The sequence below is a fragment of the Brassica napus genome, unplaced genomic scaffold (genome assembly GCF_020379485.1).
Source record: "Brassica napus cultivar Da-Ae unplaced genomic scaffold, Da-Ae ScsIHWf_2831;HRSCAF=3611, whole genome shotgun sequence".
In the NCBI taxonomy this organism is placed as follows: domain Eukaryota; kingdom Viridiplantae; phylum Streptophyta; class Magnoliopsida; order Brassicales; family Brassicaceae; genus Brassica; species Brassica napus.
In genome coordinates this window covers 44,656-70,865 of record NW_026016095.1, presented here as the reverse complement: position 1 = coordinate 70,865, position 26,210 = coordinate 44,656, and the positions used below count along the sequence as shown (strand labels likewise).

Here is a 26,210-nt window from a genome sequence, read left to right as displayed (position 1 = left end):
ACTCGGATGTTTCTTTTAAATTATTCTCGTTTATTTTACTAATCTTTGTTTTTATATATTTTATTTTAAAATCTATGTTTTAAATGTTATCTTTTATTATGTTTTATTTAATAATTAAATTTATCTTTAATAAAACAATGTTTAAATAATAATTTTTTAAAAACTCCTAAATAAGAAACTTGCATTGGAGCACAAATTGTAGGCGTCTCTTAACTAAAATAATCATTAGACCATCCGCAACGTTGTTACTCTATCGAGATAAGTTTTTTAAATTATTTTATTATTTTAATTTTTTTAGCTAAAAAAAAAAGGAGCCAATCGCGGGATTTCACGTAGCGGTGGGATCCGCGCACAGTAACAAATCTGATCTTTAACTAAAGATTAGTTTAACATAAACTCTTAAATTTAGTGGGCCCCATACATTACTATAATACTTTTTTCTAAGGATTTTTTGCTAAGGATTTCCATTGGACAAAGATTTCCATTGGACTTGCTCTTAAGAGACCTAATAGGGTGGGTGGGTTAATCATGCTCTTAGTAGTCTACCGGTTTGATTAAAATGTTTTTAAATATCTCCATAGGTCTGAGTTTAGTCAAATTAATAGAAAAAAAGGCTTTCGGAAAGCCAAAACTATCTCCAAGTTTCAGATTTCAATGATTCTGACCCAACAGATACCATCTTCATATTACTGTTCTTGTCTTAACGCCTTCAAGTTTCCAACTGTAGATGAAACTAGGGTTTCACCGGCGATTACAAAGGAGTATCAATGTCGAAGGCGCCGTCAGTTTTTGTGACACCCCGACCCAGCATAGCTGAAATGGTCGGCGATATCATGACACTTGTCTCCAGCCACAAGGCCGAAACAAAGTGTCTTTAGGATCCCAGGACATCTTTTGACAAAAACCCACCAATATGAGTCGAACCTGAAATGAAAAGAGAAGAAGGAGGGGTGAGCATTTCGACAAAAGCTCAGTGAGGGAAGCTCTAGGAGCTCCGAAATCAATCACCAACAATCATCACACAACATAGCATAAGCATCTAACTTTAACATTCAGTAAATCGAAAGCAATCAACAAGAAACGAGGATAAACCCCGGCGGTGCCAACAATGAGACCACGCCACCTAAATCGGTACCCGCGTTCCTCATGTTGTCGCGCGAGAACTTTCATGTTGCGTTGTCTCCACGACATCCCGCTGTCTCACGCCTTCACGCAATCAAGTTACCGACACCGGTTCACGCTTGATCCGCCACCATGTTCATACGTTCCACGTTGTCTCCACGACATCACGCTTCTACGTTACTTCATTTACAGGCACGCCGCATGCCCGCTCCGGCGATGAATCATGCCAACTCAAATGATTGCCACATGACCCAACAAGAAACGATGTAACGCCCGAGACATACATATATGTCATTCCACCACGTTACACCGGCACACATAGGCCTTAAAGCCTTTCTCTAACTCATTTACATCTCCCATTTATAAAGATATCATCCTCTTATATAATAACCCCAATCAATACAATCATCACATTCAATCCTCAAACATCATTCAACAATATTTTAACAACCTTAGCAATAGATCTATGTTTTTCACACATCAAGCGTCAAGATATTTATATATATCATATGTATAGTTATTTATATTAGTAGATCTATAAAAAGTAACAAGTAAGGATGAATGATCAACCTAGACACTTCTACCATGATGAGATAATGATAGAAGGAGATAGAAATTGCAACAAGCCCTCACCTTGGTCTTAGATCTGAGAATGGGAAAGAGAGTAGAACCAGATCTGAAGCTTATGGCTTTCAACGAACCAGATCTACAAATAAACGGGTAGGTCCTACCATCAAAGACCCGAGATAAGAGATCTCAAAGGAGGAATAGAAAGGAGAAGAAGAAAATGACACTAGGGTTCCTTACCTCACCAGTGACCAGATCTAGAAAGAAGACATGGAGAGATCTGGACATAGAATTGGATTGGTTCATCGGGGATCTCCAACGGCTTGGCTCCAGCCTTCAGCAAACGGCGAACATCAAGGAGAGAGAAAGAGAGAGAGACGCAGGCGAGAGAGAACGAGAGAGAAGAGAAAAGAGAAACCATGACGGCTAGGGTTTTCAAATCTCTCTGGAACTCTGCAGGGCTTCGCTCTGATTTCTAAATGGAAAAGAAAAGAAGGAGGAGGCTCCTTTTTATAAAAAAATGAGGTGGAAACCCTAGGGTTTACTACGCGGGCCAGAAATAAAAGAGAAAGACTTGATGGGCTTTGGTCCAAATCAAGTTAATTAATAAGAAAACAAAATCATTCCGGTTTGGGAGAACCGGGATGTGACAGTTTTCAGATCACACACCACTAGGAAAGGGTTTGTTCAATCAAATGATGGTGAGAGATACTGTACCGAATTAGTCATGCAAGGTTACAAAGTTAGGCATCTTTTATTTAGAAAAAAATTATTTTTTATTTACGCCTACATTAATTACAGAGAAATTATAGAGAATGAGAATAAAACCCATGTGAACATAAGTTTCTTTTGTCAAACTCAAATCAAAGAAATAAAAGAAAAGTCTTTGGTCTTTGTCTACTTCAGAGTTGACCTGTTCATTAGCATACAAGTTGTTTAAAGAAACCAACTAAAATTAATAAAAATAAAACAATTTGGCTTTTCTTGATAAGTGTCTACTAGTTGTATAAGATAATGATCTATACGTTATGACTTGTGAGCACACAAAAAAAAGAACAAGTTGACATTGTGTTAGAAGAAGTTGACTTGGACAAAACAAGACAAACTCTTATGTTCTTTTGCTTCCTTTGTAAGAAATGGATAAAACAGTTGCAATTTTAGAGATGATGACTTCCTGAAAGCACAGAGATGATGGTATCCAAGTCTCTTACGCTCCTTTGCTGTGTGGTTCTCATCAATCTTTCCAATGCACAAGATCAAACAGGTTTGATAAGTTTCAAATCATTATATGGTCAAACAACGATTATGCTTTTGTCTCTCTTTCTTGTTATGTCTGAAAGTTTGTTAAAACTGGTTACAAATCAGGATTCATTAGCATAGATTGCGGGTTACAACCGGATAATTCGAGTTACACGGAGTCTTCAACAGGTATAAAGTATGTTTCGGATTCGAGTTACACGGATACAGGAACCAGCAGCTTCGTGGCGCCTGAGTATAGAGGAAACATGATGCAGAGCATGTGGTCTGTTAGAAGCTTTCCAGAGGGAGTCAGAAACTGTTACGAGATTGGTGTTAACGTCAGCGCCAAGTATCTGATCAGAGCGGCTTTTATGTACGGGAACTATGATGCAAGGAACGAGTTACCTGGGTTCGATCTTCACTTGGGACCAAACAAATGGGAAAGTGTTAAACTGGAGTCTTCTGAGGGAACAGTGTCCAAAGAGATTATATACTCTGTCTTGACGGACACGTTACAAGTGTGTTTGGTGAATACAGGAAACGGTACACCTTTTATATCGGTTTTGGAACTTAGACAGTTACCAAACTCCTCTTACGCAACCAAGTCTGAATCACTCCAGCTCTTTCAACGGTTGGATTTTGGGTCATCGACCAATCTAACGGTCAGGTATCCAGATGATGTTTTTGATAGAATATGGTTTCCATCTACACCTGACGGGTCTAAGCAGTTAAGTGAGCGGTCGACTTCTTCCTCACGCAACAGTAGCGGTAAGTTTCATCTTCCACAAGCTGTAATGAGAACAGCAGTTGTACCGGAAACCGTGGGTGGGTCTGTAGACTTTGGATGGACTCCTGATGATCCTTCTCTTGAGTTCTACTTCTACTTGTACTTCTCTGAACTTCAAGAACCTAGTTCCGGTTCTGTATCAAAAAGAGAGTTCATCATTTCATTCAACGGAAACAGTTTTGGGAGGCCGTTTAGTCTTACCTACTTGGAGACCTTAGTTCTGTCCATTTCAAATCCTTTGTCGGAACAGAGCTTCCAGTTTTCTATTAGTCAGAGTCGAGATTCAACTCTGCCACCTCTTATCAACGCTATGGAGGCTTACTTTGTAAACAAGCTTCCGCAATCTTCAACAGATCAAAACGACCGTAAGCTCTCTCTCTCTCTTATCCTTGTGCTGTCCATTTCAGTTTTTCTTGTTCTGTCTTACTGTTGTTCTCTCTGTGAGCATCATATAGTTTCTGCTATGAGGAATCTTAAGTCTACATATAAAGTCAAGAGAAACTGGGAAGGAGATGTGTGTGTGCCTCAAGCTTACACATGGGAAGGTGTGAATTGTAGCTACAATGGCACAAGCATGCCTAGAGTAATAGCTTTGTAAGTGTTATATCAATAGGTCCATGCCTAGAGCAATATCTTTGTAAGTGAATCTAATTGGTTTATTTCTCTATGAAACAGAAACTTATCATCAGCCGGATTAACAGGAGATATATCATCTGATATATCGCTTCTTACACAGTTGCAAGTCCTGTAAGTTTGTAGCTTTTGTTGGTAATTACTATATGCAAATAGTAGAATTCTCTAACGTGTTTACCTTTAGGGACTTGTCTAACAACAATTTGACCGGACCAGTACCAGCTTTCTTGGCTCAACTTCAGTTCCTTAGAGTTATGTGTGTATTTTGCTCAACCACACCTAACTAGTTATAGTATTAATAGCCCCCAGTAATTAGTATATGATTTCAGCCACTGTGGATTTTTGTAGAAACTTGGGTAACAACCAGCTTAGTGGGCCTATACCGTCTATTCTCATGGGAAAAAGCGGCTTGTCGTTCAGGTACTCAAACACTCTCTTCTCTTTCTCATTCATTACGTGCTTCAAAAGCGTTATATGATTTAACTCATAATCAATTGTATGTATATCTTCAGTATCGACGGGAATCCAAGTATTTGTGCTACAGGTGCCTGTGAAGAGCTCACACAAAACAAATCCAAGAAGAAGAAACTTCCCAGTTTTGTGATTCCTTTAGTTGCATCACTTGCAGGGCTCATTCTCATCGCTACTATATCTGCAGCTATACTGTTCATCTTCATGAGAAAGAAAAAACAAGGTATGCTTCTTAGTTATGCTACTTCTTTTCTTAGTTTACATGAAATGGTCATTGTTGATTCTAAAAGTGACTTAAATCTCGGTGCACCAGTAAATTGTCACTATTCGGTATTATCTATTAGGATTAGGAAAACCGCTTATAATAGATAACGTAATTTTCCAAAAAAAAAAAAAAAAAAGAATATAATGTGTTAAAGCACTATATTTTGATTTATTCACTAGATTTTGATTCGCCCTTTTAAGGGTGGGTATATTTTTTTGTTTCACATTTTTGTTGAAATCTATACTATTAAAGCAGAATTATATTGTCATTTTTACCTTAGCCTACCCTTTTCGTTACTAACATTGCATGTTTCATTAAGTGCAATCAAGTAATATTAATAACACATCTATATTGGATCTTTTTTTTTGATCAAGCCCACATCAGATATCTCTTGGGCCATTTGGGCCGATTAAGAAATCATATCCAATTCTCACATTTTTTTTTCTTTGGGCCATTGAGTCCAAGTTCAAATAATTTTTTTTCAACTATCCTTAATTTTTTTTATTTTCTTAATATAATTTAAGCATTCATAAAAAACTGATTTTTTTTCATTGAAAAGTATAAATCTTTATTAAAAGTATATAATTTTTTTATTAAAATATTAACTACATAATAAAATTAATTTATCAGAGTTATACCAACTTAGTTCATTAAAGAAATAATGTTTAATTTTTTTAACATAAATAGTCATTTAAAATGAAATACGATAAATAAAGATAAAAAATTTAAGTCTTTTATAAAATAAAACACAAATATATGAAAATATGACATTTACTAAATATTTGTCAATTGAAAAAAAAAAACCTAAAGCGCGGGTCAAAATCTAGTTAAATTTTTATATTTGTGTTTTTAGTCATATATATGTTTTTCTTTGTATAATATTTATCTTAAATGATTAATGAGAAGTTTTAATAATTTTATTAAAATAGTTGGATCACACCTATATCAAATAGGTCATATTCCTGTTTTAATAGTATTGATTCATACAATCAATATACAAACTAAAACGATTTTCTTGAATTGAATTTTTTTTTATAGTTTTCTTGCTTTCTACAAGTTTAGTTTGCGGGTTATTCCCAATATTTACGGTAGTTTTTACTATTCTGCTGCAGGTAGAACGGTCCACAGGACAATCACAGCTTCAAGTAATGGACTGTCATTACTTAGAAGAGATACTGGTTCAATGCCTCCATCAATGCAGCGAAGAGAAACCGGTTTCTCTACGCGTCCGTCATTACAGAGAATAGAGAGTGGAATGACTGACCATGACATGAATGAAACAGCAGTGGATGGCTTTGATATGGAACCTGCAAACAGAAAGTTTACATACGCAGAGATTGTGAATATCACAAATGGGTTTGAAAGAGATCAAGGGAAAGTTGGGTTTGGGAGAAACTATCTCGGACAGTTAAATGGTAAGGAAGTAACTGTCAAGCTTGTGTCTTCATTGTCTTCTCAAGGCTACAAACAACTCAGAGCAGAGGTATATGCCATATCTCTTTAAGACAATAACTTGCCATGAATTTTGTAGTATATGGTGGGAGGAGACTTAGAAGAGTTTATGTGTATGCTAATTGTAGGTCAAACACCTTTTCAGAATTCATCATAAAAACCTTATAACCATGCTTGGTTATTGCAATGAAGGCGATAAACTGGCGGTTATCTATGAGTACATGGCTAATGGAAACTTGAAACAACACATCTCAGGTTCTTTACTGCATTCCCACTTGTAAAATGCTTTATATTCTTTTTACATTTTTTAATCCCGGGCCTGTAGCCCCATACATCCTCTAAAGTAAGGCTCATGCCAGTCCTCCCAAGGGGATTTGAACCTATGACCTATAAGTTACCTACTAAATAATCTATGAGTTTTATACACTAGGCCAACTCTTCATTAGTAAAGTGCTGTCTGTATATTCTTCTTGAGGTAAAACCACTGTTTGATTTTTAAAACTTGTCTTGTGCAGAGAACAGTCCAACTGTCTTTAGCTGGGAAGATAGACTTGGAATTGCGGTTGATGTTGCACAAGGTTAGCACTTGAAACCCACTCTGTGCTTTTATCTCTTGGAGTTGTGTGTTCTGTAATAAAACGTAAAGTGTGAAACTCCCTTGTCTATATATAGGACTTGAGTATTTGCATACTGGCTGCACGCCACCCATCATTCACAGAAACGTCAAGTGCACAAATGTATTCTTAGATGAAAACTTCAATGCCAAGTTAGGCGGTTTCGGCCTTTCAAGAGCGTTTGATGCAGCAGAAGGAAGTCATATGAATACAGCCATAGCCGGGACACCTGGATATGTCGACCCCGAGTAAAGATCTAAGCTCAAATCTTTGCTAAATTTCTTTTAAAAAAAAAAAAAACTCTGCTATTTTCAAACAAAGATTGGATGTTTCACTGCAGGTATTACACATCAAACATCTTGACAGATAGAGATGTCAATTGGGCTCTCCCGTCCCGTCCCGTCCCGGACCGCTGCGGGTTTGTCTTTGGGCGGGACACGGCGGGCTTGTCCCGCGCGGGATGCGGTTCTGAAAGTAGCTGACCAATCCCGTACCGCATTTTTTACAAGCCTTCGCGGGCCGTCCCGCGGGATATTGGGTATTATAGTGTCTACTTCTTCCTGCACAAACAAACATAAACAAGAATGAGTTTCTGCAGGAACAAACACCAAACAAGAATGACTTGATCATAGCAAAATCTATTTCATTCACTTAAGACAATTCTTTTTATTTGTGTGTACGTATACGTATACCATGAAGCACCATACCATGAAGGGCTATTTTAATTATCAAGCACAATGCGTGTATGTATACGTGTCTAGGACAATTTGATTATCAAGAACAATTTAATTATCAAGCACAATACCATGAAGAAACAATACGTGTACGTGTAGCTATGGAGATTAGTCTTTCAGCTGATATGCATCATTGTTATATGCATATATAGATTCGTTGACAAAGCTGTAACTACATATAGCTTAGCATACATAATCAGATGTAAGCTTAGAACAATGTCTTTGACGAGTCTCAGAGACTTCACCTCAAGCCTCAAAAGAACATCACGGTTCTGCAGGATCCGCTTATCCCATTCAGCTATTGCATTTGCCTGTTTCCGGAAACTCCCTGTACGCTCTTCTAGCTCAGTATTCCACTCCTTGATAATATTCAAAACGCCAAAGATACACAGTTGAACACTGTGTAAATATATCAAGTCAAGAAAATAATAAATCATAAGAGGCCATATATCTACCTCCTCAACAGTTTTGCCAGTTATTTCAGATGGTAACTTGGGAGCACCAGCCACTGGAGCTGCAACAGTTGTGCTTGTCCTACAAATAAGAAACACATAAAAGGATATATCAGCTACAAAAAAATAATGGTGAAAGGCAGTAGTAGCAGTATAACACATACGAGAAGAGCAGAGACAATTACCCAGTCGTCGAAGCCACAACAAGAGATGTCTGCGTTGTAGTAGCAGATGATGAGGATGTAGCGAAGAGAGGAGAACTCGAGCCGGCTGCAGATGAAGGAGCGGAGAATAAGGATGAGGAAGATCCAAAGAGTGGTGCTGAACCACTGGCTGGCGCTGCTCCGAAAGGAGATGGTGCTGAAACACTCGCAGAAGAAGATGAAGCAGAGAAGACATCATCAAGAAGCATTGTCGCCTGTCGGACATCGAACGGCCATCGTCGGTGGTGGAACGAAAAGGAAGAGAAGCTCCTCTACTGCAGATTGAACACGATGTGGTCACCAGAAGCATTGTCGCCTGTCGGACATCGAACGGCCATCGTCGGAGCTCCATCTCTTCCCACGGCCATCGTCTTCATCTCTTCCCACGGCCATCGTCTTCATCTCTTCCCACGGCCATCGTTGTCATCTCTTCCCACGGCCATCGTCGGAGCTCCATCTCTTCCCACTCTCTCTTTCGTTTTGTTTTCAGAATTTCAGGTGACGAAAGCAACTGAAGCGTCTAGCGGTTCATCTGGGTCTTCCCGCGGTTGTTACGGGCCGTCCCGCTTTCAACCCGGTACCGTGCAAGCTCCATCCCGCAAAGCCCGCTTTTTTGCGGGTCATGAATTCTTAGGCCCAAACCCGCCCCGCACCAAACCCTTACGGGCCAGGCCCGCGGGCCAGTACCCAATTTGCCATCTCTATTGACAGAGAAGAGTGATGTGTACAGTTTCGGTGTTGTTCTATTAGAGATTGTTACTGCGAAACCCGCGATCATAAAGGATGAGGAAAGGATGCATATAAGTCAATGGGTTGAGTCTTTGCTCTCAAGAGAACACATTGAAGAGATTCTTGACCCTAGCCTTTGTGGAGACTATGATCCAACCTCTGCGTTTAAGACCGTTGAGATCGCTGTGGCTTGCGTTTGTAGAAACTCTGGTGACAGACCTGGAATGAGTCAAGTAGTGACCGCTCTTAAGGAGAGTTTGGCTGCTGAAGTTGAGAGGAAAAAGGATTTGCCTGTTGTGTCAACAGACTCAGTTGAAGATCTTGCACTTGGCTTTGGTTCTAATCCACCTCCTCGTTTGCGATGATAAGTTATTGATTTTATGTTGTAATGATTGGGGTGTGAAAAACATTTATAATGTATATTTGCTTTTTGTGAGTTGGAGTAACAAAATGCTACAGCTACCACCCTAATTTAGGCTTGAATGGTTTTGCTTTACAATATACAAACTCATTGCACTCCCTAACAAAAAAAGACTAAGATGTGAGGTTATATCAAGAAAGACTTAGCATCTTTGTTGAGTGTAAAAAGAGTAGTATAGTTGTTGTGCTGGTAAGCTCAAGTAGATTAAGAATTGGTCAGTGTCGAAATCAACAAGTGTAATACTGTAGACCCCTAACCAAGGAACAACATGACTGAATAAGAACTCAATCCTCTTTATTCAACCATCTCTGAGGTCAAAATTATCTATAACAATCACAATACCTCAAATATCATTGTGTAAGAAGAGACTTATTAATGATCAGTTGTAGTGTTTACAGTCCAAACTCAAGCACTTTCCAGAACAAAACCAAGATTGACAAGTGTTAGATCTATTAGAACCCAAGAATCTTGGGTGCAAGTTCCAATAAGGGCTCCAATGCACTCGGAGCAAACTTTCTAGCAAAGAGATAACAAACAGGAGACCTCTGATCATTGTAGAAGCAAGCTTTAGCTCCTGGAAGATTCTTGAGGAAAGTTTCCGTTATATCAGCCTTACCAAAAGTAGCTGGATGAGCACCACCACGTGACCAATCTGTATATGTCAGTGTCCGGTTAGCCAGAAAAATCCTATGTTTCATAGACAACATTGTAGGGAAGTAATGTTCATCAACATAACATGGAGGTTTACAAAACTCTTTGAATTTGGGATAGTAAGTGATGTCTTGAACAATCTCAAGAGCGAGTTTCCGGTTAATTTCAAACCACTGTGACCCTTTTCTCCACTGGCTAAGTGTGATCTCAGGTTCCATTCCGTTTCTGTATCTTCCTCTCCCATCAGGTCCTTCCTCGTCAGCACAACCCATGAAACTATATCTTGATCCAGAGACATAACCATAGATAAAGCCGAAACCGCGTAGAGGAATGCATGATTCAGACAGCAGAACAAACCATTCATTAGATATATCAAGCAACGCACTAGCTAGAAGCCTCCTTTCAGCGTCACACATACTCATCTCTCCCCATGCCACAGCCTATAATTCATAAAAAATTCACACATGTGAGGAGGAACACTAATAAAATGGGTGTAAGCTGAAAAATCAAAGACAGTACCTGACTTGGGATGTATCTTCTGTAAAACACAGATGACCTATCAAAATCTGATCTGTAGTTAGGCAATGCATGAACATAGATTGAGTAGAGACCCTCATGTCCCTTAAAGAACATCTCCCAAAGTGGAGCAAATGGTAAAGGCCCCTTGGTGAGAAACATGAAAGCCAACTTAGGAACCCGTTTAAACGGATAGTCATGTCTCTTTGGCTCCATGGAAGCACGCCAAAGCAATTCACCGTCATTCATAGTGTGCCAAACATTCAAAGGAGGCCTAATAAAGCTCTCTAACGTAACGGCTTCATGATCGTACATAGAGACCAACGTGGTCGAAGACACAGGATCTTGAATCTTGAAGAACTTGATCATGTGTATACTAACAACGGAGATCCCAAGAGTCAAAACAAGAAACAGCAACAATACCTGAAGCAGACGTATTGACACAAGAGCCCTAGATTGGTTTGTGATTCTTGATTTAGGGGGTGGTGATGCAGCATTATCTTTAACCCCTTCTTCCATATCCATCACTTTCATCTAAAAGATCTCAACTTTTTTTTATTTTTATTATGCTTCGACAATGTTTGTCTGACGAATCCATTGAGAAATGTTATTCTAAAAACTCTCATCTGATTTATCATTTTAGTGTAACATAAGCATAAACCTAGGAAACGCATAACGTCGCATTGGAACAGTGTATTTAAGAAATGTATATGCCTGGGCATTATGGTTTTCGATTCAGTTAGGTTAATTTGGTTTAGTTTTTTCGGTTATAGGATCAATTCGGTTATATATGAAATTTGGTTCGGTTTCGGTTCAGTTTGGATAACAAAGTTGGAAACCGGCTAATATGATCCAATTGGTTTGGTGCTGATTTTTGGATAATCTCAATTAATTTAAATAAATTTTATGGATAACTCAAAATTTTAAAAGAAAATATCGGGTAGCTCCAGTTTTGAAATAAAATATCGAGTAATTTAGATAATTTAAATATTTTTGAAAAAAAAATCAGATAGTTGGTTTTCGAATAATTAGACTTATAAATAATATTTTCAGGATATTTTTTATTAAAAAACTAAATATAAGTGATATTTTAAATATTTAAAAACTTAGGCATCTATTCAGTTCTTCTTTCGGTTCCAATGATATATGATCACTTTGAATATTTATAAAATTCAGTTTGGTTTCGATTTTTTTGGTTTGGTATAGTTTTGCTCTGCAGTTTCAAATAAATGTACACAAGCCTAGTTATAAACCTAATAGAATGATGAAAACTGTTTATACATTTAATACTCCACACTTAGAAACATATGTTTCCATTACAATAAGACTCTTTCATTACAATGGCCAAATCACTTTGCAGTAAATTTCTTATATATCATATCCCCAAAAGCTTGACATTGCATTACACTTTATTGATCTTTACATGGAAGCCTCTGTAAAAAAATGACATTTCGACGAGTAGGGGAGATAGAGAGAGAGCCAGCAAGGGCATCAAAGTTCATCTTTTTGGTAACTCTTATTTGGCGATGAAGTTTTCAAGTCGAGAAGATATCTTGTGGCCATGGAGGCATGAAGGGAAGCACCATAAGGTAGCAACTCTTCATTGACCTCGAAATAAGGTGAGTGAGGGCTTGCCATTGGTGAATGAGCTTCGTTTTGCATACCAACAAAGCTGAAATGTCCAGGCATTGATTGTTGGTAGAAAGAGAAATCCTCTGATCCCATCAATGGTTGCATCTCGACGTAGTTCTGAGTCCCTAACATATCACCTGAAACGTTCTTGAAGAACATGTGCAAGTCTTTGTGGTTAACAGTTGGTGGGAAGAATGGTTTCTCCTCTTCAAGGAAATCAACTGTTGCATTGCACATATGCACGCTTGCTTGCCTTGTGATAACCTGAAACATTGTTTAAAAGCTATGCTTTAAGAGTAAGACAAAAGTCTCCGCCAGTGTTTTAAAAACCGGACAGACTCGATGGTTGGACCAGACTCAACCATGAAGCGGTCACATAGCTGGGTTGAGTCTAATAACCAAATTAGATCTCAAAGTTATTGAACTGAATATAAACCATTACAACTATCAAAAATCCATAAACCAACCAATGAACTAAAAACTATTTATATTTACAATATTTTATATTTTATATTTATATTTGATACTTTTGAATTATGTATCATATTTACTAATGTTACTATTAAATTTATGCAGATAAAATATTTTGAGCCCGGTAAATAAACCAAGTTTAACCCGGTCGAACCATATTAACCGTGATCCAAATAATTATCTGGTTCAGTTTCCAGTTTCCGGTCGGTTTTTAAAACATTGTTCTCAACACTACACATTAGTCACCAGTGTGTACTAACCTGCTCAATTCTTTTCTTGAGTTGTGTAAAGCTCTTAGTTGAAAACGCTCTGAATGTACCACCGATAGTAACAGAGTCTGGAATCACATTAAAAGCACCACCGCCTTCAAATTTAGCAACTGTAACCACCTGCAAACACTCTTATATACATCAACACATTCCAAGTAAAGACACTTGAAGAGCTAAAGATTGTTGTATCTATACCTGAGAGTCTAAAGGGTCTGCCTCTCGTGAAACGAGGTGTTGTAAGCTAACAATAACGTTTGAAGCTGCCAGAATCGGATCTATGGCGTGCTGAGGAAGAGCTGCGTGACCTCCTTTCCCGCTTATCTTAGCTTCGAAAAAGCCGCTACCAGCCAACAACGGACCTTCTCTTGAGCTCACTTGACCTAGACTCAGTTGATTTGTAACATGTAACCCAAAGATTGCGCTCACATCCTTCAATACTCCAGCTTCCACGATCTTCTTTGCACCTCCTCCTCCTTCCTCAGCTGGTTGGAAAACAAGAATTACTGTACCCTAAGATGATCCAAGAAATGTACAAGAATCCAGACATCAGGATACTTCTAAAGATTTAAATTTATATTAAAAAAAAAACACCAACCTGTAGCTCATCTTGGTGTTCTTTGAGCAACTTTGCAGCACCGAGGAGCATTGTAGTGTGAGCGTCATGTCCACAAGCGTGCATCTTCCCGGGAACCTTACTCTTGTGCTCCCATTCCACCATCTCCTACACAATCCACCACATAAGAAACTAGATCTATAAGTCAAATATAGAGAAAGCATTTTGCTAGAAACCAGTTAGATTTTCAAAAAAAAAACAGCTTAAAAGTATAGTAATTTAACTAGCACTTTTAACCAAAATCTTCATGGAAAAGAGACAAAACACATGTTCCGTGAAGAGAGTGAACAATGTTTCAAAGTAATTCCACGAACAATTCAAGCAATTGCATAGAAAGATCCCACACAGAATCAAACTCAAAGAATTTTTCAACTAAAGTAAAGTAATTTAACTACATATATAACTAGAATCTTTCATGGAGAAGAGAGAGAACACATGTTCCTCGTTTCAAGTGCTCCATGACAGGGTCAAACCAATGTTTTTTTCTCTCACATCCAATTTTATAATACTGAAAATCAGTTACCTGCATAGCAAGTGCGTCCATGTCTGCTCTCAAAGCAACAAAAGGGGCTTGACCAGTTCCGACATATCCAATAACGCCAGTAACAGCAACTGGGTACTTGTAAGACACACCCATCTTCTCCAGCTCTGTCCTAACGAGCCTAGATGTCTCTACTTCCTCGTAACCTAGCTCTGGATTCTCGTGGATTTTCCTTCTGATCCCAACCATCCAGTCGAAAAAATCGTCTCTTTTAGCTAAAGCAAGAAACTTTGGAGGGATTTGAGAAAACCCATTTGAGGTTAGGGAAGAGGAAGATGAAATCTGACAAGAGTGGATGATCAAAACAAAGGAAACCCATTTGCAGAAACTCATGGCTCAATGAATCGAATCGATTGGGTTCGAAAGTTCAAACCAATCGATTTGGTGGTGGAGAGGAGAGATGAGATCGAAGAAGAGAGAGAGAGAGAGAGTTCTCTGCGTGCCGATGAAGCAGGGAAACAGGAAGCAGAGAACGGTATTTAAATCCAACATAGCGGAAGCAAAAGACTACACGGGAACTTATAAAAAAAACTAACTTTAATTGTGTTTCTTTTGCAAAATCATTAAAAAATAATGTTTTTGTAATTTTCTTTGATCAATTATCAAAAATCAAGAAAAATATTATTTCCCTTAATTGTAATGATCAATTTGATAACTGTTTGAAAAGAGTGATGGGATCTTCTTTGGATTAAAACCTAAAGTGTAAATAAGCCAACCAAAGTGGTTCTACAATTCTTCATGTGTCTTTGTTAGAGTTTCTGCATTTGGAATTTGTAATTATGACGTCTAAGAAAAGTATTATTCAACAGTTTTATGGGAATACAAGCAGCCAAATATGAATCCTAAAAGTATTCGTTTATAAACATTTTAAGAGATAAAATATAGAAATACAAGTTGTTCCAAAATGTTTGTTTACTCTTTTTTTTTTGTCGACAGTGCGTTTGTTTACTCTTTAATATCCCCCCCTCCCCCATTCAAAATGTAAGATGTTTATTTTTAATTTACATTTTAATGAGACTTTTTAAGTAACTTTTTTTTAAGTTTGTACACTTATCTATAACATCATATATTTTAGAATAGAGGGTACAAAATAATGGCTGATCAAGATATTTTTCTTTTCATTTGAAGTCACAGTATCTTTTATATAAACTATATTTTTTATTTATATAATAAATATTATTATTGACTAACATTTTAAAACGTTTATTACATTTTATATATTAAACTATTTTACACTAGTTTGGATGTTAAATATGTTTTCACTTTTTATAAATATGTATTATTAATTTTATTAAAAACAAAAATGTTCAACAGAATCACAACATCGAAAATATTTATGTGAATAATTGTTTTCCTACTAGTTACTTATTAAGCAAAATAATACTATTTTATTTTATATTTTAACAAGAAAAACTAGTAATATTATGATTACAATAAGCTTCATGATTATAAAGAAAGAAATCCAAAAAATAAACTTGTTACCTATCTTTTTAACTTATCTTGATTTTTATGAGTATAAATTAATAAAATGATAGAATCAGTAAACTTACACTAAAATAAAAATATTAAAACACTACTTCCCAAAATTTTATAGAACCGATTTTAAAATGCGGGTCAAAATTTAATTTTAATTAAATTACTGTCAAGTACGTCATATTTTAACTGATAAAATGGGAGATTTTAACGGTATGTGATATCCACATTACTTTTTGGATGAATGAAATTAAACTCGTGATGTCGACTACATAACATCATTAAGTTAAAGGACGTTGTCATGCATAACATATATTTCTTGTAGCTAGGTATACATTATTTTAGTTTGCATGGCTAGCCATGTGATGGCCAATACTTCATATTTTAAATGATTAATGACTACATGAAGTATTGGCCATCACATGGCTAACCATGCAAACTAAACTAATGTATACCTAGCTACACGAAGTATATATTATGCATGACAACATCCTTCAATTTAATAATATTATGTAGTTAACATTACGAGTTTAATTTCATTCATCCAAAAAGTGATGTGGATGTCACATACTGTTAAAATCTCCCGTTTTATCTATTAAAATATGACTTACCTGACAGTAATTTAACTAAAATTAGATTTTGACCCGCGTTTTAAAATCGATTCTATAAAATTTTGGAAAGTAGTGTTTTAACATTTTTATATTAGTGTATTGGAAAACTATATAATTATATTATTTTATTTATATTAAATATGAAAATATATAAGATATTTTTTTTTGATTATTTTAATCTGTTTGGTTATTAACTTTTAATAGAATTAATTTATGTAATTCATTTGATTAACTGTGTGATATATATATATATATATTTTTGATCAGTTTTTATTATAAAACTTATTTGATGTCAGTTTACTGATTCTAAAATTTTATTTGTTTAATATAAATTAATTAAATTAACGAATTATATTATTTATATGTTTGTAAACAAATAACGTTCATATTTAATATAAATAAAATAATATAATTATATAGTTTTCAAATACACTAAAATATAAAACACTCCTTATCAAAAAATGTTAAAACATATTGATTTTAGTTAAATTACGGTAAGGTCAGTCATGTTTTAATTGATGAAACGAGATATTTAAACAGTCTCTGACATATACATTAGTTTTTGGATGAATGAAACTAAACTCGTGATGTTAACCACATAACATCATTAAGTTAAGGGATATTGTCATTCATAACATATACTTCGTGTAGCTAGGTATACGTTAGTTTAGTTTGCATAGTTAGCCATGTGATGACCAATACTTTATGTAGTCAGCAATTATTTTTTTTTAATATTTTTAATAATTAGTAAGAAATTTTACAAATATATTTATATGTTTATTATTTTATAGTTAGATTAAATTTGATATAGATCTTTTTTTACATCGATAGAGGTCAATAATGTCATGAGAAATTGGGTTGTATATACATAGCTCAACCAAAATTAAGTGTATAACCATAAGAAGGCTTTAGCTACGACATAATATATATTATTCTGAAAAGTGACGATAACACCTTTACATACGCGTGAAAGGTGTTACATATGATATGTCTTCTTCGACAACAAAACTGCTTAGTTCAGGTAGAAACATACATGTGAAGATCGATGCCGCAGCATATCTATTTCACTTGACGCGATTGTGAGTAACCGGTGGAGAAGAGATAGAGAAAATTTCAAAGAATGAGGATAAACGTGTGACGGCAGGGTGGTTCGCGAATGAAATTTTGGGTTCTTGAAGAGATTTGAAATTCGTGGTGAGACAAGTAAGAAGAAACAATAGATGAGTGGTGGTAAATCCGGTTTATGTTGCCTAGAATTATGGGATGCGACCAATTTTTGGCAACATTGGAACTGTTACTAACTCAACAACTGCTTCGATCTTGTAGATGCGGTGGAAGAGGGATACAGCGGCGACAGTTAGAAGGTAACCTAGCATTGATTCCAAATTATCCCCATTACTGTCATGTTTTATGTGAAGCAAAAAGCTTTGCATGTGTGGGGCGGGTGTTTATGTAGGCATTGTACATCAAAGGTTCTTGGTTGTGGGGTTGGAGATAGTGATAAATGTTGCAAGCGAACTACCTATACTATGGTAAAAAGTGTAGTAGTATAGTATCATTTGATATGTTACATAGTTTTGAAATGATTGTCTATACTATATTGATTTATAAATATCTTTTACTAGTAAAATATGATTAAATTTTTATGGCTCTAATAATTTATACTATGATATGTCTCATGCGACTCGAATAGATGGTGTTATACATTGTGGTGTTAACAAATAAATTATACTCAAAATTTGATACTTTACGGCAAAAAAATAGTATTGTGAAGATGGTTGTTGTGTTCCGTTTGGTTTCCTTGTAACGGTTACAGAGTAAGAACGATGTTATTCATAGTTGAGGTTGTACTATATTATCTGGTAGATAATATAGTTTAGCCCATTGCAGTACCTTTCACTACCAATTGTAACTGTATAAGATGTGAACTTTATATACTATTAGTAGACAGTAATATAATAGTATAGTACATGTTAGTTTGTTGTTATATAGAAGATGTTGTGTTGCTCACCTCAAGTATTCATTCCGAGTTTTACCGTGTCATGATATTACTGCATTCATAACTGTAAGTAATCGTTTAAATGGTGAATGCTGCAAATGTGTTTGTAAAATAATACTATCAGGGGCGGACGCAAAAAATTAGTAAATATGGTGCACAAAATATAAAAAAGTGTTAATACAAGGATATCTAAACAATAAGTATGGGGCACATGATGCAATAACACTTAAAATAAAGGGCATTTCTATAAATTTTGAACAAAAATTTCAAAAAGACGGATGGAGTACGTGCCACACCCTAGCCCCACCTGTGTCCGCCCCTGAATACTATACTATGAAACACTTTCGAATAGTATGGATACCACTTATTTCACACAAGTTAGATCGGTTTGATTAGTTGGGGACTATACTATAGCTTTGGTATAGCTTGGAAATGGCGACTTATATTCTTATATTTTCCAGTTATATGTCTTTCTCTTACACTTACATGTGTTGCTTGTGAACTAACATGTGTTGGACAGTTGTTCTCATGGAACTCAATGCCACATGGAAACTTAATTGGTACGACGCCCTAACATAAGCTTCATTTGACGTCGCAGCACAAACAAATGTGCTTGAAGCAATCATGCTTCAGTCCAGACTTACTCTCGCAGTGAGATACTTTATATCACTTGCTTTCATCTTACATTACTATTATGTATTAACCTATTTTTCTGGTTTAACTTTCCTTGTATACGGCTTATCTCTATCCTGTAAACTTTATTTCACGGACAAAATTAAAATTGGTTTTTGGTATAGTTGTTATGTATTTAACGTCCCCAATCTGTCACACTAACTTTCACCCCTAGTTAGCTAGGAATTTTTGACATACACAGGAATTAAATAGCTATATGTTCGTGTGGAATATGCCATACTATATCGCTAGCATGTATAGAATAGTAACACAATTGATGAAACTCAATCTCATTAGTCATTTTGTGAATTCATATGCCTATTATATATGGTATTTATGATAGTATCAAATCACCAAAACACTTATTTATATTTTAGTATGTCCAATGCTTTCAAACAATTTTCATCCAACTGTGTACCAATGCATAAGTTCACCAGTTGTCTCCTCATAATTTTTTTCATCCAAATTCATAAACTCCCAGTAGATACACCCATATGCAATACCTTCTTCTACTACATTATAGCCCTTAAGAGATTGGCTTTTGGCATATTCTATAGAATGTATGTGTAGGATATATTTGTTTATTTTCCATCAGTTTCAGTTAGCTTTAACCTTTGCTGGACAAAACTGCTGCAAGTTGGATAGTTTGCTTGAAATTTACAAGCACAATTGACAAGAAACCAATTATTTCATTTATATTACACAAAAATCGAAGGCTTACACATGTTGCACCTATTAACAACATCAGCTACATACTATTTAAAGATGATGTAACTGAATATGTGTTAATGTCGAGTATAATGTACTATATCAGAAGCATGTATAGTATAATAACACAATGGATGAAATCCAACCTCATACAGAGTTTACTAATTGTACGCATATTATATATTGTATTTGGGATCCTATGGAGTCATCCAAACATTCATTAACTTCTTAGCATGTCTATTGTTTATAACAAGTTTCATCTATTAGTGTACATACTCATAAGTACACAAGTTATCTGGTCACAAATTTTTGAATCCAAATTCACAAATTCTCAGTAGATACACCCATATGCAAGACCTTCTTCTACTACATTATGACCCTTGAAAGGTTAGCTGGTTGCAGACTTTTGGCATACTCTATAGAATGTATGTCTGCTGGACAAAATTGATGCAAGTTGGGCAGTTAGCTTAAAAATTACAAGCACAATTTACGGGAAACTGGGCATTGCATATATATTACACACAAACCAAAGATTTACCCATGGCACACCTGTTAACAACATCATCTACATACTATTTACACATGATGTAATATCCATATATGTTCGTGTCGAGTATGCCATACTATATTGTAAGCTTGTATAATATAGTAACGCAATTGATGAAACTCTACTTCATACATAGTTTACAAATTTGTATGTTTATTCTATATGTATGGGATCGCCCAAACACTCATTTACTTTTTAGCAAGTCTATTGTATATTAAAATAAAGATTGTTTTGTTTGGATATAGATGTTATAGTCTATGTCTATGTGATAAGTGTTGTATAAAGGAAGGAGCACATGGATTTTAGATTTGTGATATTATTTAAATTATCCTAAGGAGTGATTTACTCTCGAATAAAATGTTCAGTTGTAGTACTTATGGATCGAATCAACATGGAGTGTGGGCACACAATAAACTCAAGCAGACGCGATTAAACTAGGTAAATAAGATTATAAAACAGTAAATAAAGTAAAGCAGAGAACAAGGTGATTGTTCAGTTGATTGATGAGTTGTTTAATGGAATGAGGGTTGTTAGACTTAGGTTTTCAATCAGGTTATCAGATTAATAATCTATAGATTCTAAGGGATTGATCCTAGAACTTGATTTCAGAAAGCAAGTAATCCAGCTCTCGCATGCTATTACTAATCAGATGACTAAGTCTTTGTTCCAGCTCTCGCATGCAAACAAAGAATGAGCGTCAATCAATACTATTGACTAGGTATTGACCGATGCTTCCTCAGACAAGCATTAACGTCATAATCGATATGTTCACTAGATGCCTATACCAGCTCTCGTATGCGCCTAACAATCTAGCTCAGCAGGATTCAGTTCATGTAATAGACCATGCTCTTTTGTGCGTCTAACTATCATATGGTCAGGTTTCTAGTTAATTACTCTAGAAACAAGGAGTAAGAACAATCCTATTGAAAGATACAATAAATCACTCTATAAATTCTATATTTCAAAAGTTCATTCTAAACCCTAGAAAATTCCTAAATCTAGCAAGTAAATGTACTCAGACAAGATAGTTGTCACAAATATCATAGAAAGAATAGATGAATATATATAAAATATAAAACCAAAACCAATGGAATTCCAAGAGGACTCTGAAGGAGTTCCTCTCTTTTCTCCAACATAAAACTAAGAACATAATAAAGTCAAGAAAGCATAGCAGTCAACAATGGCTTAGAAAATATATAAATAGGGTTTAAGTCATCCAGGGACATTCTGGTAATTTATGGTGGTTTCTGAGCTTAAGTCGGTCATGAATTAGGCTTGTCCCACTGTCGATCGACACCAAGGCTGTATCGTCGATCTAACATTCTTTCTAATCCTCGACAGCTTCCTCTCGTGAGGCAGACCAACCACTCTTCAGTAAAACGGGCATAACTTCTGATATAGGATGCTGACTGACCTCAAACCGGTTGCATTGGAAAGCTAACGCAAAGATAGATCTTGTGTCAAAATATGAGCTCAATCTCACCGTGGAAAGGTATCCATCCATAAGTAACTTATGACGTATCTTTGCAGTTCTGCACCTCAAAAAGCTCCAAAACGTACATGAACCTAAAAATACTTTAAAATATACTCCAAACTCATATCTTAGACTCTAAAACAAGAATATAGTATGACATAAAAATGGTAAAATCCATGGTATATCAATTTAGATCGTTAACCTCTGGCACACACGCCGTAAAGGAGATTTCGGTCATGTTTGTGCACAGATTGTCCCACATCCGTCAATTGCAACCGGAACAAGGATATATTTTAATATTTTCCTATGAATATTGAGCATAATCACTTTAATGTTATATGGGTTAGAGTCAACATAAACCATTTAATAATAACTAAACTAATTTTGAGTCACATTACTCCGTACGAACATGCTGTCTTAGCCACTGATCTGAAGTGTTTAAAGTTGACAAAAAATATAAAAGTTTGCGTCTGACAGAGTGCATCTCACTTTCATGTACTGATTTTCAAATCATTTTTTTTTTTCTTGTTTGGAGAATCATTTCATCTTCTTCAGTATCATTTCAAGTAATTTGTGACACGTGAAAAGGAAGAATAAATATTGAATGGTTCTAATTGAATTGTTGGCCGGTCCATTTGTTGTTGTTGATACAAACAGCTAGAATATACACATGTAGAACGTGTTCAATGTATTCCATTGGCTTTTTCCATTTTTCCAGATATTTTTCTGAATTTTAAATCCTTATATTGCAGAATATTCAGTTGGTTGATATTGATGACACGATGTTGAAGGTGATATCCACTAGTTTAACTTTATAAAAATCAAATGTACTCATCGAAACAAAAGAGGCAACAAAAGACACACACACATAGAATTGAGTTAACTTTTTCCCTCTAAAGAACAAAAGTTTCAATCTTCTAATAATAAAAGCTTTAATCTTTTTGTTCTCTCTTAAAGAGTTAAACCAAAATGTATGAAGGAACTGAGACTCAAATGACAAACACAAAAACAAGAAGTTGAGAATTCAAACACAAACAATGAGTAAACCCTGAAACAAGCAACTTTCTCATCTCTCTAATCTAAACCCTTCAGTTTTACACCTCAACGACTAACTACTGCTATATATACATTTGCTCACTTGCAACTTCTCTTTTGTTTCTATGTCTCTGCATGACTCAAAAAAGGTCTCAGTCTTTGTACCCAAAACCCATCAGTGATGACTTCTCCAAAAAATTTATCTCATGCTTTGACTGAAGGTGGCAATGGTCGGTGTTGCGTTTGTCTCGCTGAGCCTTTCAACACTTGGTTTATCCTACTGAAGACCACTTTCAGCGGTATACAAGCTACAACCGTTTCCTTTGCCTTTCCTGTTGTCTGCATCTTGCTTCTTCCCGTCAGCTTCTGGCTCGTTAGAGTAGAGAGCCGCCTTGTCTTTATCGATACCGAAGAAGACGATTTCTTCTTTGACTTTCCAAAAGCAGTCTGTGATTTCCTCTTCTTGCTCTTCTTTTCGGACGATAATGGCTTCGCCTTCACAACAGCTTGAGACATCACCTTACCATTGCAATATCCTTCTTCTTTCAAGGCTTCAACACTTACAGGATGCCCGACAATAGCTTTCCCATTCAGCTCACTCATACGAGAAACCAGGGGAACACGGGGTTTGTTAGAGCTGGCTTTCACCTCAATCTTCACTTCGAACAGCGCAGGAAGAGGCAAAGAACTGTTGTTATTAGCTTCTTCGCCGTAGACAAATCTTCTCGCTTCTTGTTTCTTGCTCATCTGCCTTGAGTTCCTCTTCCCTTTAAGTTGCCACTCAGAAGTGCTCTTCTCAATCCTGTTCAAATCATAGATGACAAGCTGCGTATCTGGTGGATTTGTACTACAAGCAGATCCATTAACTGCCTTTCCGGTTAGTGGAACATCATATAGTTGGTAAGAAGGATCATCCTCCGCAGAAACTGATAAGCTGGAAATGTCACTGTCTTTAGCCTTGGCTCCAACAACATTCTCGCATGAAACACTGTCTGAACTATTGTTGATAACAACAGAGACACTTTTCATGGATTCCACAGGCTCCATTCCAGAGGTGACAGTAGTCATAGCCGTACTCTCTAACACCTTAGTCAGTTGCCTGCGTCGGTTTTTTCTTTTGGAGCAGTCGTTAGCATTGATGACTACTTGTGACCTTTTTCTTTTCAGTGACAACGGGGGGCACGCCTTGTCTCCTCCATTGGAGACTGAATCACCACAGTTCAAACCCACTTCTTGCCTGTACACGACAATAGCACCGACATGTTCTTTGCCAATATCCTCAAGCCCTCTCATCCGCTTGATCCCTTCATCTTCTGAGTCATTCGGTGTTCTTCTTCTCTTAGGCTGCACCTTGAGCAAGGTTTCTTGGGAAGACATAGCTGAATCCAATCCATCTTCTTCAGGCTCTGGGGATGAGCTACAGAGATGTGCATTCTCAATCTGGAGAGCGATGTTGATGGCATTTTCACGGCGAGTAAGCTTGGCAGTCTTCTTCTTAGCAGCCTTTGCAGCAGCAACAGCCATTGCCTTGTCAATGTGAGAATCATACTCTCCACAGCGAAAGGCCTTGACGCTCTTGGACTTTTCAAGGACATACCACTCCCTGGAAGTAATAAGGAATCAAGAAACAGAATGATTCTTTGAAATGGTGTTAAAAGAAAAGACTGACTCACACGTTAACGTCGTCACGACCAAGAAGCTTAATAGGAGTGCCTAGTTGTGGAGAGGAGGAGGTTTGAGGAAGTTGCTCAAGAAGCAGAGTTTGTGCGGGCCACCACGAGGCGTTACGGAGGCGAACCCACACTAATCTTCCTACCGACGCCTTTATGGCCTTCAAGTTTTGGTCATCATTACCCTCCATTACCCCTGAGTTGCTAAAAGCTCAAAACTTTCCAACTCAACTTTAACAAAAACAAAAGAAAAAATCAAAACTTTAGAATCCTGCAACCAAGCAACATGCAAGCACAATGGTTAAAGAAGGAGAGTAAAAGAGATCTGGGAAGAGAACCTAAGCAGGGAGAGGGAGGGATCTCTGCGGCGTTTCTTGTCTATGTAGAAGAGTTAGGTTTCTCTATCTCTTTTATCAATCAGTACCATCTCAACGAACCGCATTTCCCCTTCAGTTTCAGGAGGTGAGGGGGAGAGGAGAGAGAAACGGCTTCTTCTGTATGTAGAGAGAAGAGAGAGAGGTCAAAGGAGCATATTCAAGATGAGAGAGACTCTAAACTACAGAGCGGAACGACACCGTTTTAGGGAACTTTGTCCTCTCTCTCCTTTAGGTTTTATTATCTACCTCTCATAGCCACGAGTCAAATAAACTGTGACTTCTATGTTAAAAAGACGTCTCAACTTTGATAACAATGACGGTGACTTTGATCAAAACACCTTTCCAAATTTTCATAACTTTATGCGTTTTAACAATTAAAATCTACACAACCTCTGTGTGTGTGTGTGAGGTTTGTTGGAGATTAAATGGTGTTAAGACTCTTTTTAACTAACAAGACAGAGAAAGTAAGGACGAAGAAAAAGGTTATGCTGCTGTTGCGTTTGATTGCTTGAGAAAGCTCTCTCTGTTTCCAAGCTCCACGTTCTTCGTTGCATTTTAGCGGTCAAGCTGAGTGAGAAACACTAAAATGGCCAGAGTTGTATGAACTGCACTTGCTTCCTTTGCGTTCCTCTTAGGTTTTCTTCTCGGCAAAGCTCGGTTAATAATATCTTGGAAACAAGTAGCTCTAAGCTGATCAAACTGTGCAGTGACTGAATGAAGCTTCTCGCTCAGAATCAAAACCTGCACAACATAAATCTACCATTATGTCTACACATTTAGATACATTGAACGAAAAAAAGATATAAAACCGAAGTTGGCTTACTCCATTTGGCTCATATTCATACCACTCCATGTGTTGTGTGCTATAGTATCAGCATTGAAGTTATCCTCCGCTGCTGCTGCGAGGCCAAGCCATCCTTTGGAGTTTGATTCTTCATTTCTAATGCTGTTCTTGAGAATATCGATCTGTTCTTTGCAAGCTTTAATAAAAGCAGTAATCTGCAAAATAAAATAAAAAAAAGAGTCTCAATGATACATTCATTGATACTACACTAACACATGATGATAAGTAGACAAAGTTCTAGATCCAATGAACACAAAAGAGAGAAAAGAAGGTAAGATCAATATAGTAACACTCCCTCGCAATCTAAGATACTAATATATACATTCATCTTCCTCCATGGTGAGATGCTACTTTTCTTAAGAATCCATAGTTAAGTCTCAAGCTTCAAAATATTGTCTCAAGCCTAATAAGCTCAGAT

At 36.5% G+C, this 26,210-nt stretch overlaps 5 protein-coding genes across 6 annotated transcripts; 1 reads left to right on the top strand and 4 right to left on the bottom strand.

Annotated features, from left to right (window-relative positions):
• Window positions 1–2,735: 2,735 nt before the first annotated feature.
• On the top strand, window positions 2,736–9,769 carry LOC125602388 (probable LRR receptor-like serine/threonine-protein kinase At1g51880). 2 transcript variants are annotated; one of them, XM_048774049.1, is made up of 13 exons: window positions 2,738–2,953; window positions 3,055–4,080; window positions 4,171–4,309; window positions 4,391–4,462; window positions 4,533–4,604; window positions 4,697–4,768; window positions 4,861–5,042; window positions 6,197–6,567; window positions 6,665–6,791; window positions 7,052–7,114; window positions 7,209–7,398; window positions 7,491–7,516; window positions 9,251–9,769. In XM_048774049.1, the coding sequence occupies exons 1-13, from the start codon at window positions 2,878–2,880 to the stop codon at window positions 9,631–9,633; spliced, it is 2,799 nt and encodes a 932-aa protein (XP_048630006.1). In that variant the 5' UTR covers window positions 2,738–2,877; the 3' UTR covers window positions 9,634–9,769. The 2 variants fall into 2 exon arrangements, with proteins under 2 accessions (XP_048630005.1, XP_048630006.1); XM_048774048.1 differs by having other exon boundaries at window positions 2,736–2,953; window positions 3,055–4,309.
• Window positions 7,109–9,244, bottom strand: LOC125602390 (nuclear pore complex protein NUP62-like). Its single transcript, XM_048774051.1, has 4 exons — window positions 8,522–9,244; window positions 8,340–8,418; window positions 8,130–8,243; window positions 7,109–7,710 (listed from the first exon to the last, which is right to left on the bottom strand). Exons 1-4 carry the CDS (start codon window positions 8,746–8,748, stop codon window positions 7,501–7,503), a joined length of 630 nt encoding a protein of 209 aa, XP_048630008.1. The 5' UTR covers window positions 8,749–9,244; the 3' UTR covers window positions 7,109–7,500.
• A 246-nt stretch (window positions 9,770–10,015) lies between the features above and the next one.
• Window positions 10,016–11,974, bottom strand: LOC106454994 (glycosyltransferase BC10-like). The gene is made up of 2 exons (XM_013897056.3): window positions 10,860–11,974; window positions 10,016–10,780 (listed from the first exon to the last, which is right to left on the bottom strand). The coding sequence occupies exons 1-2, from the start codon at window positions 11,388–11,390 to the stop codon at window positions 10,142–10,144; spliced, it is 1,170 nt and encodes a 389-aa protein (XP_013752510.2). The 5' UTR covers window positions 11,391–11,974; the 3' UTR covers window positions 10,016–10,141.
• Window positions 11,975–12,118: 144 nt separating this feature from the next.
• LOC125602389 (IAA-amino acid hydrolase ILR1-like 4) lies at window positions 12,119–14,888 on the bottom strand. Its single transcript, XM_048774050.1, has 5 exons — window positions 14,365–14,888; window positions 13,824–13,949; window positions 13,424–13,738; window positions 13,220–13,348; window positions 12,119–12,752 (listed from the first exon to the last, which is right to left on the bottom strand). The coding sequence occupies exons 1-5, from the start codon at window positions 14,713–14,715 to the stop codon at window positions 12,348–12,350; spliced, it is 1,326 nt and encodes a 441-aa protein (XP_048630007.1). The 5' UTR covers window positions 14,716–14,888; the 3' UTR covers window positions 12,119–12,347.
• A 7,893-nt stretch (window positions 14,889–22,781) lies between these two features.
• Window positions 22,782–26,190, bottom strand: LOC125602391 (uncharacterized protein At1g51745-like). Its single transcript, XM_048774052.1, has 3 exons — window positions 24,910–26,190; window positions 24,575–24,802; window positions 22,782–24,504 (listed from the first exon to the last, which is right to left on the bottom strand). Exons 2-3 carry the CDS (start codon window positions 24,760–24,762, stop codon window positions 23,106–23,108), a joined length of 1,587 nt encoding a protein of 528 aa, XP_048630009.1. The 5' UTR covers window positions 24,763–24,802; window positions 24,910–26,190; the 3' UTR covers window positions 22,782–23,105.
• Between the last annotated feature and the right edge of the window lie 20 nt (window positions 26,191–26,210).

Coding starts and splice junctions, on each gene's coding strand:
- LOC125602389 (XM_048774050.1), bottom strand. CDS start 14,715: ATGAGTTTCTGCAAATGGGTTTCCTTTGTTTTGATCATCCACTCTTGT. Junction 13,950..14,364: donor TGGACGCACTTGCTATGCAG/GTAACTGATTTT, acceptor TGGATTGTGTAG/GAGATGGTGGAATGGGAGCA. Junction 12,753..13,219: donor TCAAGAAAAGAATTGAGCAG/GTTAGTACACAC, acceptor ACAATGTTTCAG/GTTATCACAAGGCAAGCAAG.
- LOC125602391 (XM_048774052.1), bottom strand. CDS start 24,762: ATGGAGGGTAATGATGACCAAAACTTGAAGGCCATAAAGGCGTCGGTA. Junction 24,505..24,574: donor GGTCGTGACGACGTTAACGT/GTGAGTCAGTCT, acceptor TATTACTTCCAG/GGAGTGGTATGTCCTTGAAA.
- LOC125602390 (XM_048774051.1), bottom strand. CDS start 8,748: ATGCTTCTTGATGATGTCTTCTCTGCTTCATCTTCTTCTGCGAGTGTT. Junction 8,419..8,521: donor GTTGTGGCTTCGACGACTGG/GTAATTGTCTCT, acceptor TCTTATTTGTAG/GACAAGCACAACTGTTGCAG. Junction 7,711..8,129: donor ATGTTCTTTTGAGGCTTGAG/GTGAAGTCTCTG, acceptor TTGTTTGTGCAG/GAAGAAGTAGACACTATAAT.
- LOC125602388 (XM_048774048.1), top strand. CDS start 2,878: ATGATGGTATCCAAGTCTCTTACGCTCCTTTGCTGTGTGGTTCTCATC. Junction 4,463..4,532: donor CTTACACAGTTGCAAGTCCT/GTAAGTTTGTAG, acceptor GTTTACCTTTAG/GGACTTGTCTAACAACAATT. Junction 4,605..4,696: donor CTTCAGTTCCTTAGAGTTAT/GTGTGTATTTTG, acceptor GGATTTTTGTAG/AAACTTGGGTAACAACCAGC.
- LOC106454994 (XM_013897056.3), bottom strand. CDS start 11,390: ATGAAAGTGATGGATATGGAAGAAGGGGTTAAAGATAATGCTGCATCA. Junction 10,781..10,859: donor GAAGATACATCCCAAGTCAG/GTACTGTCTTTG, acceptor TATGAATTATAG/GCTGTGGCATGGGGAGAGAT.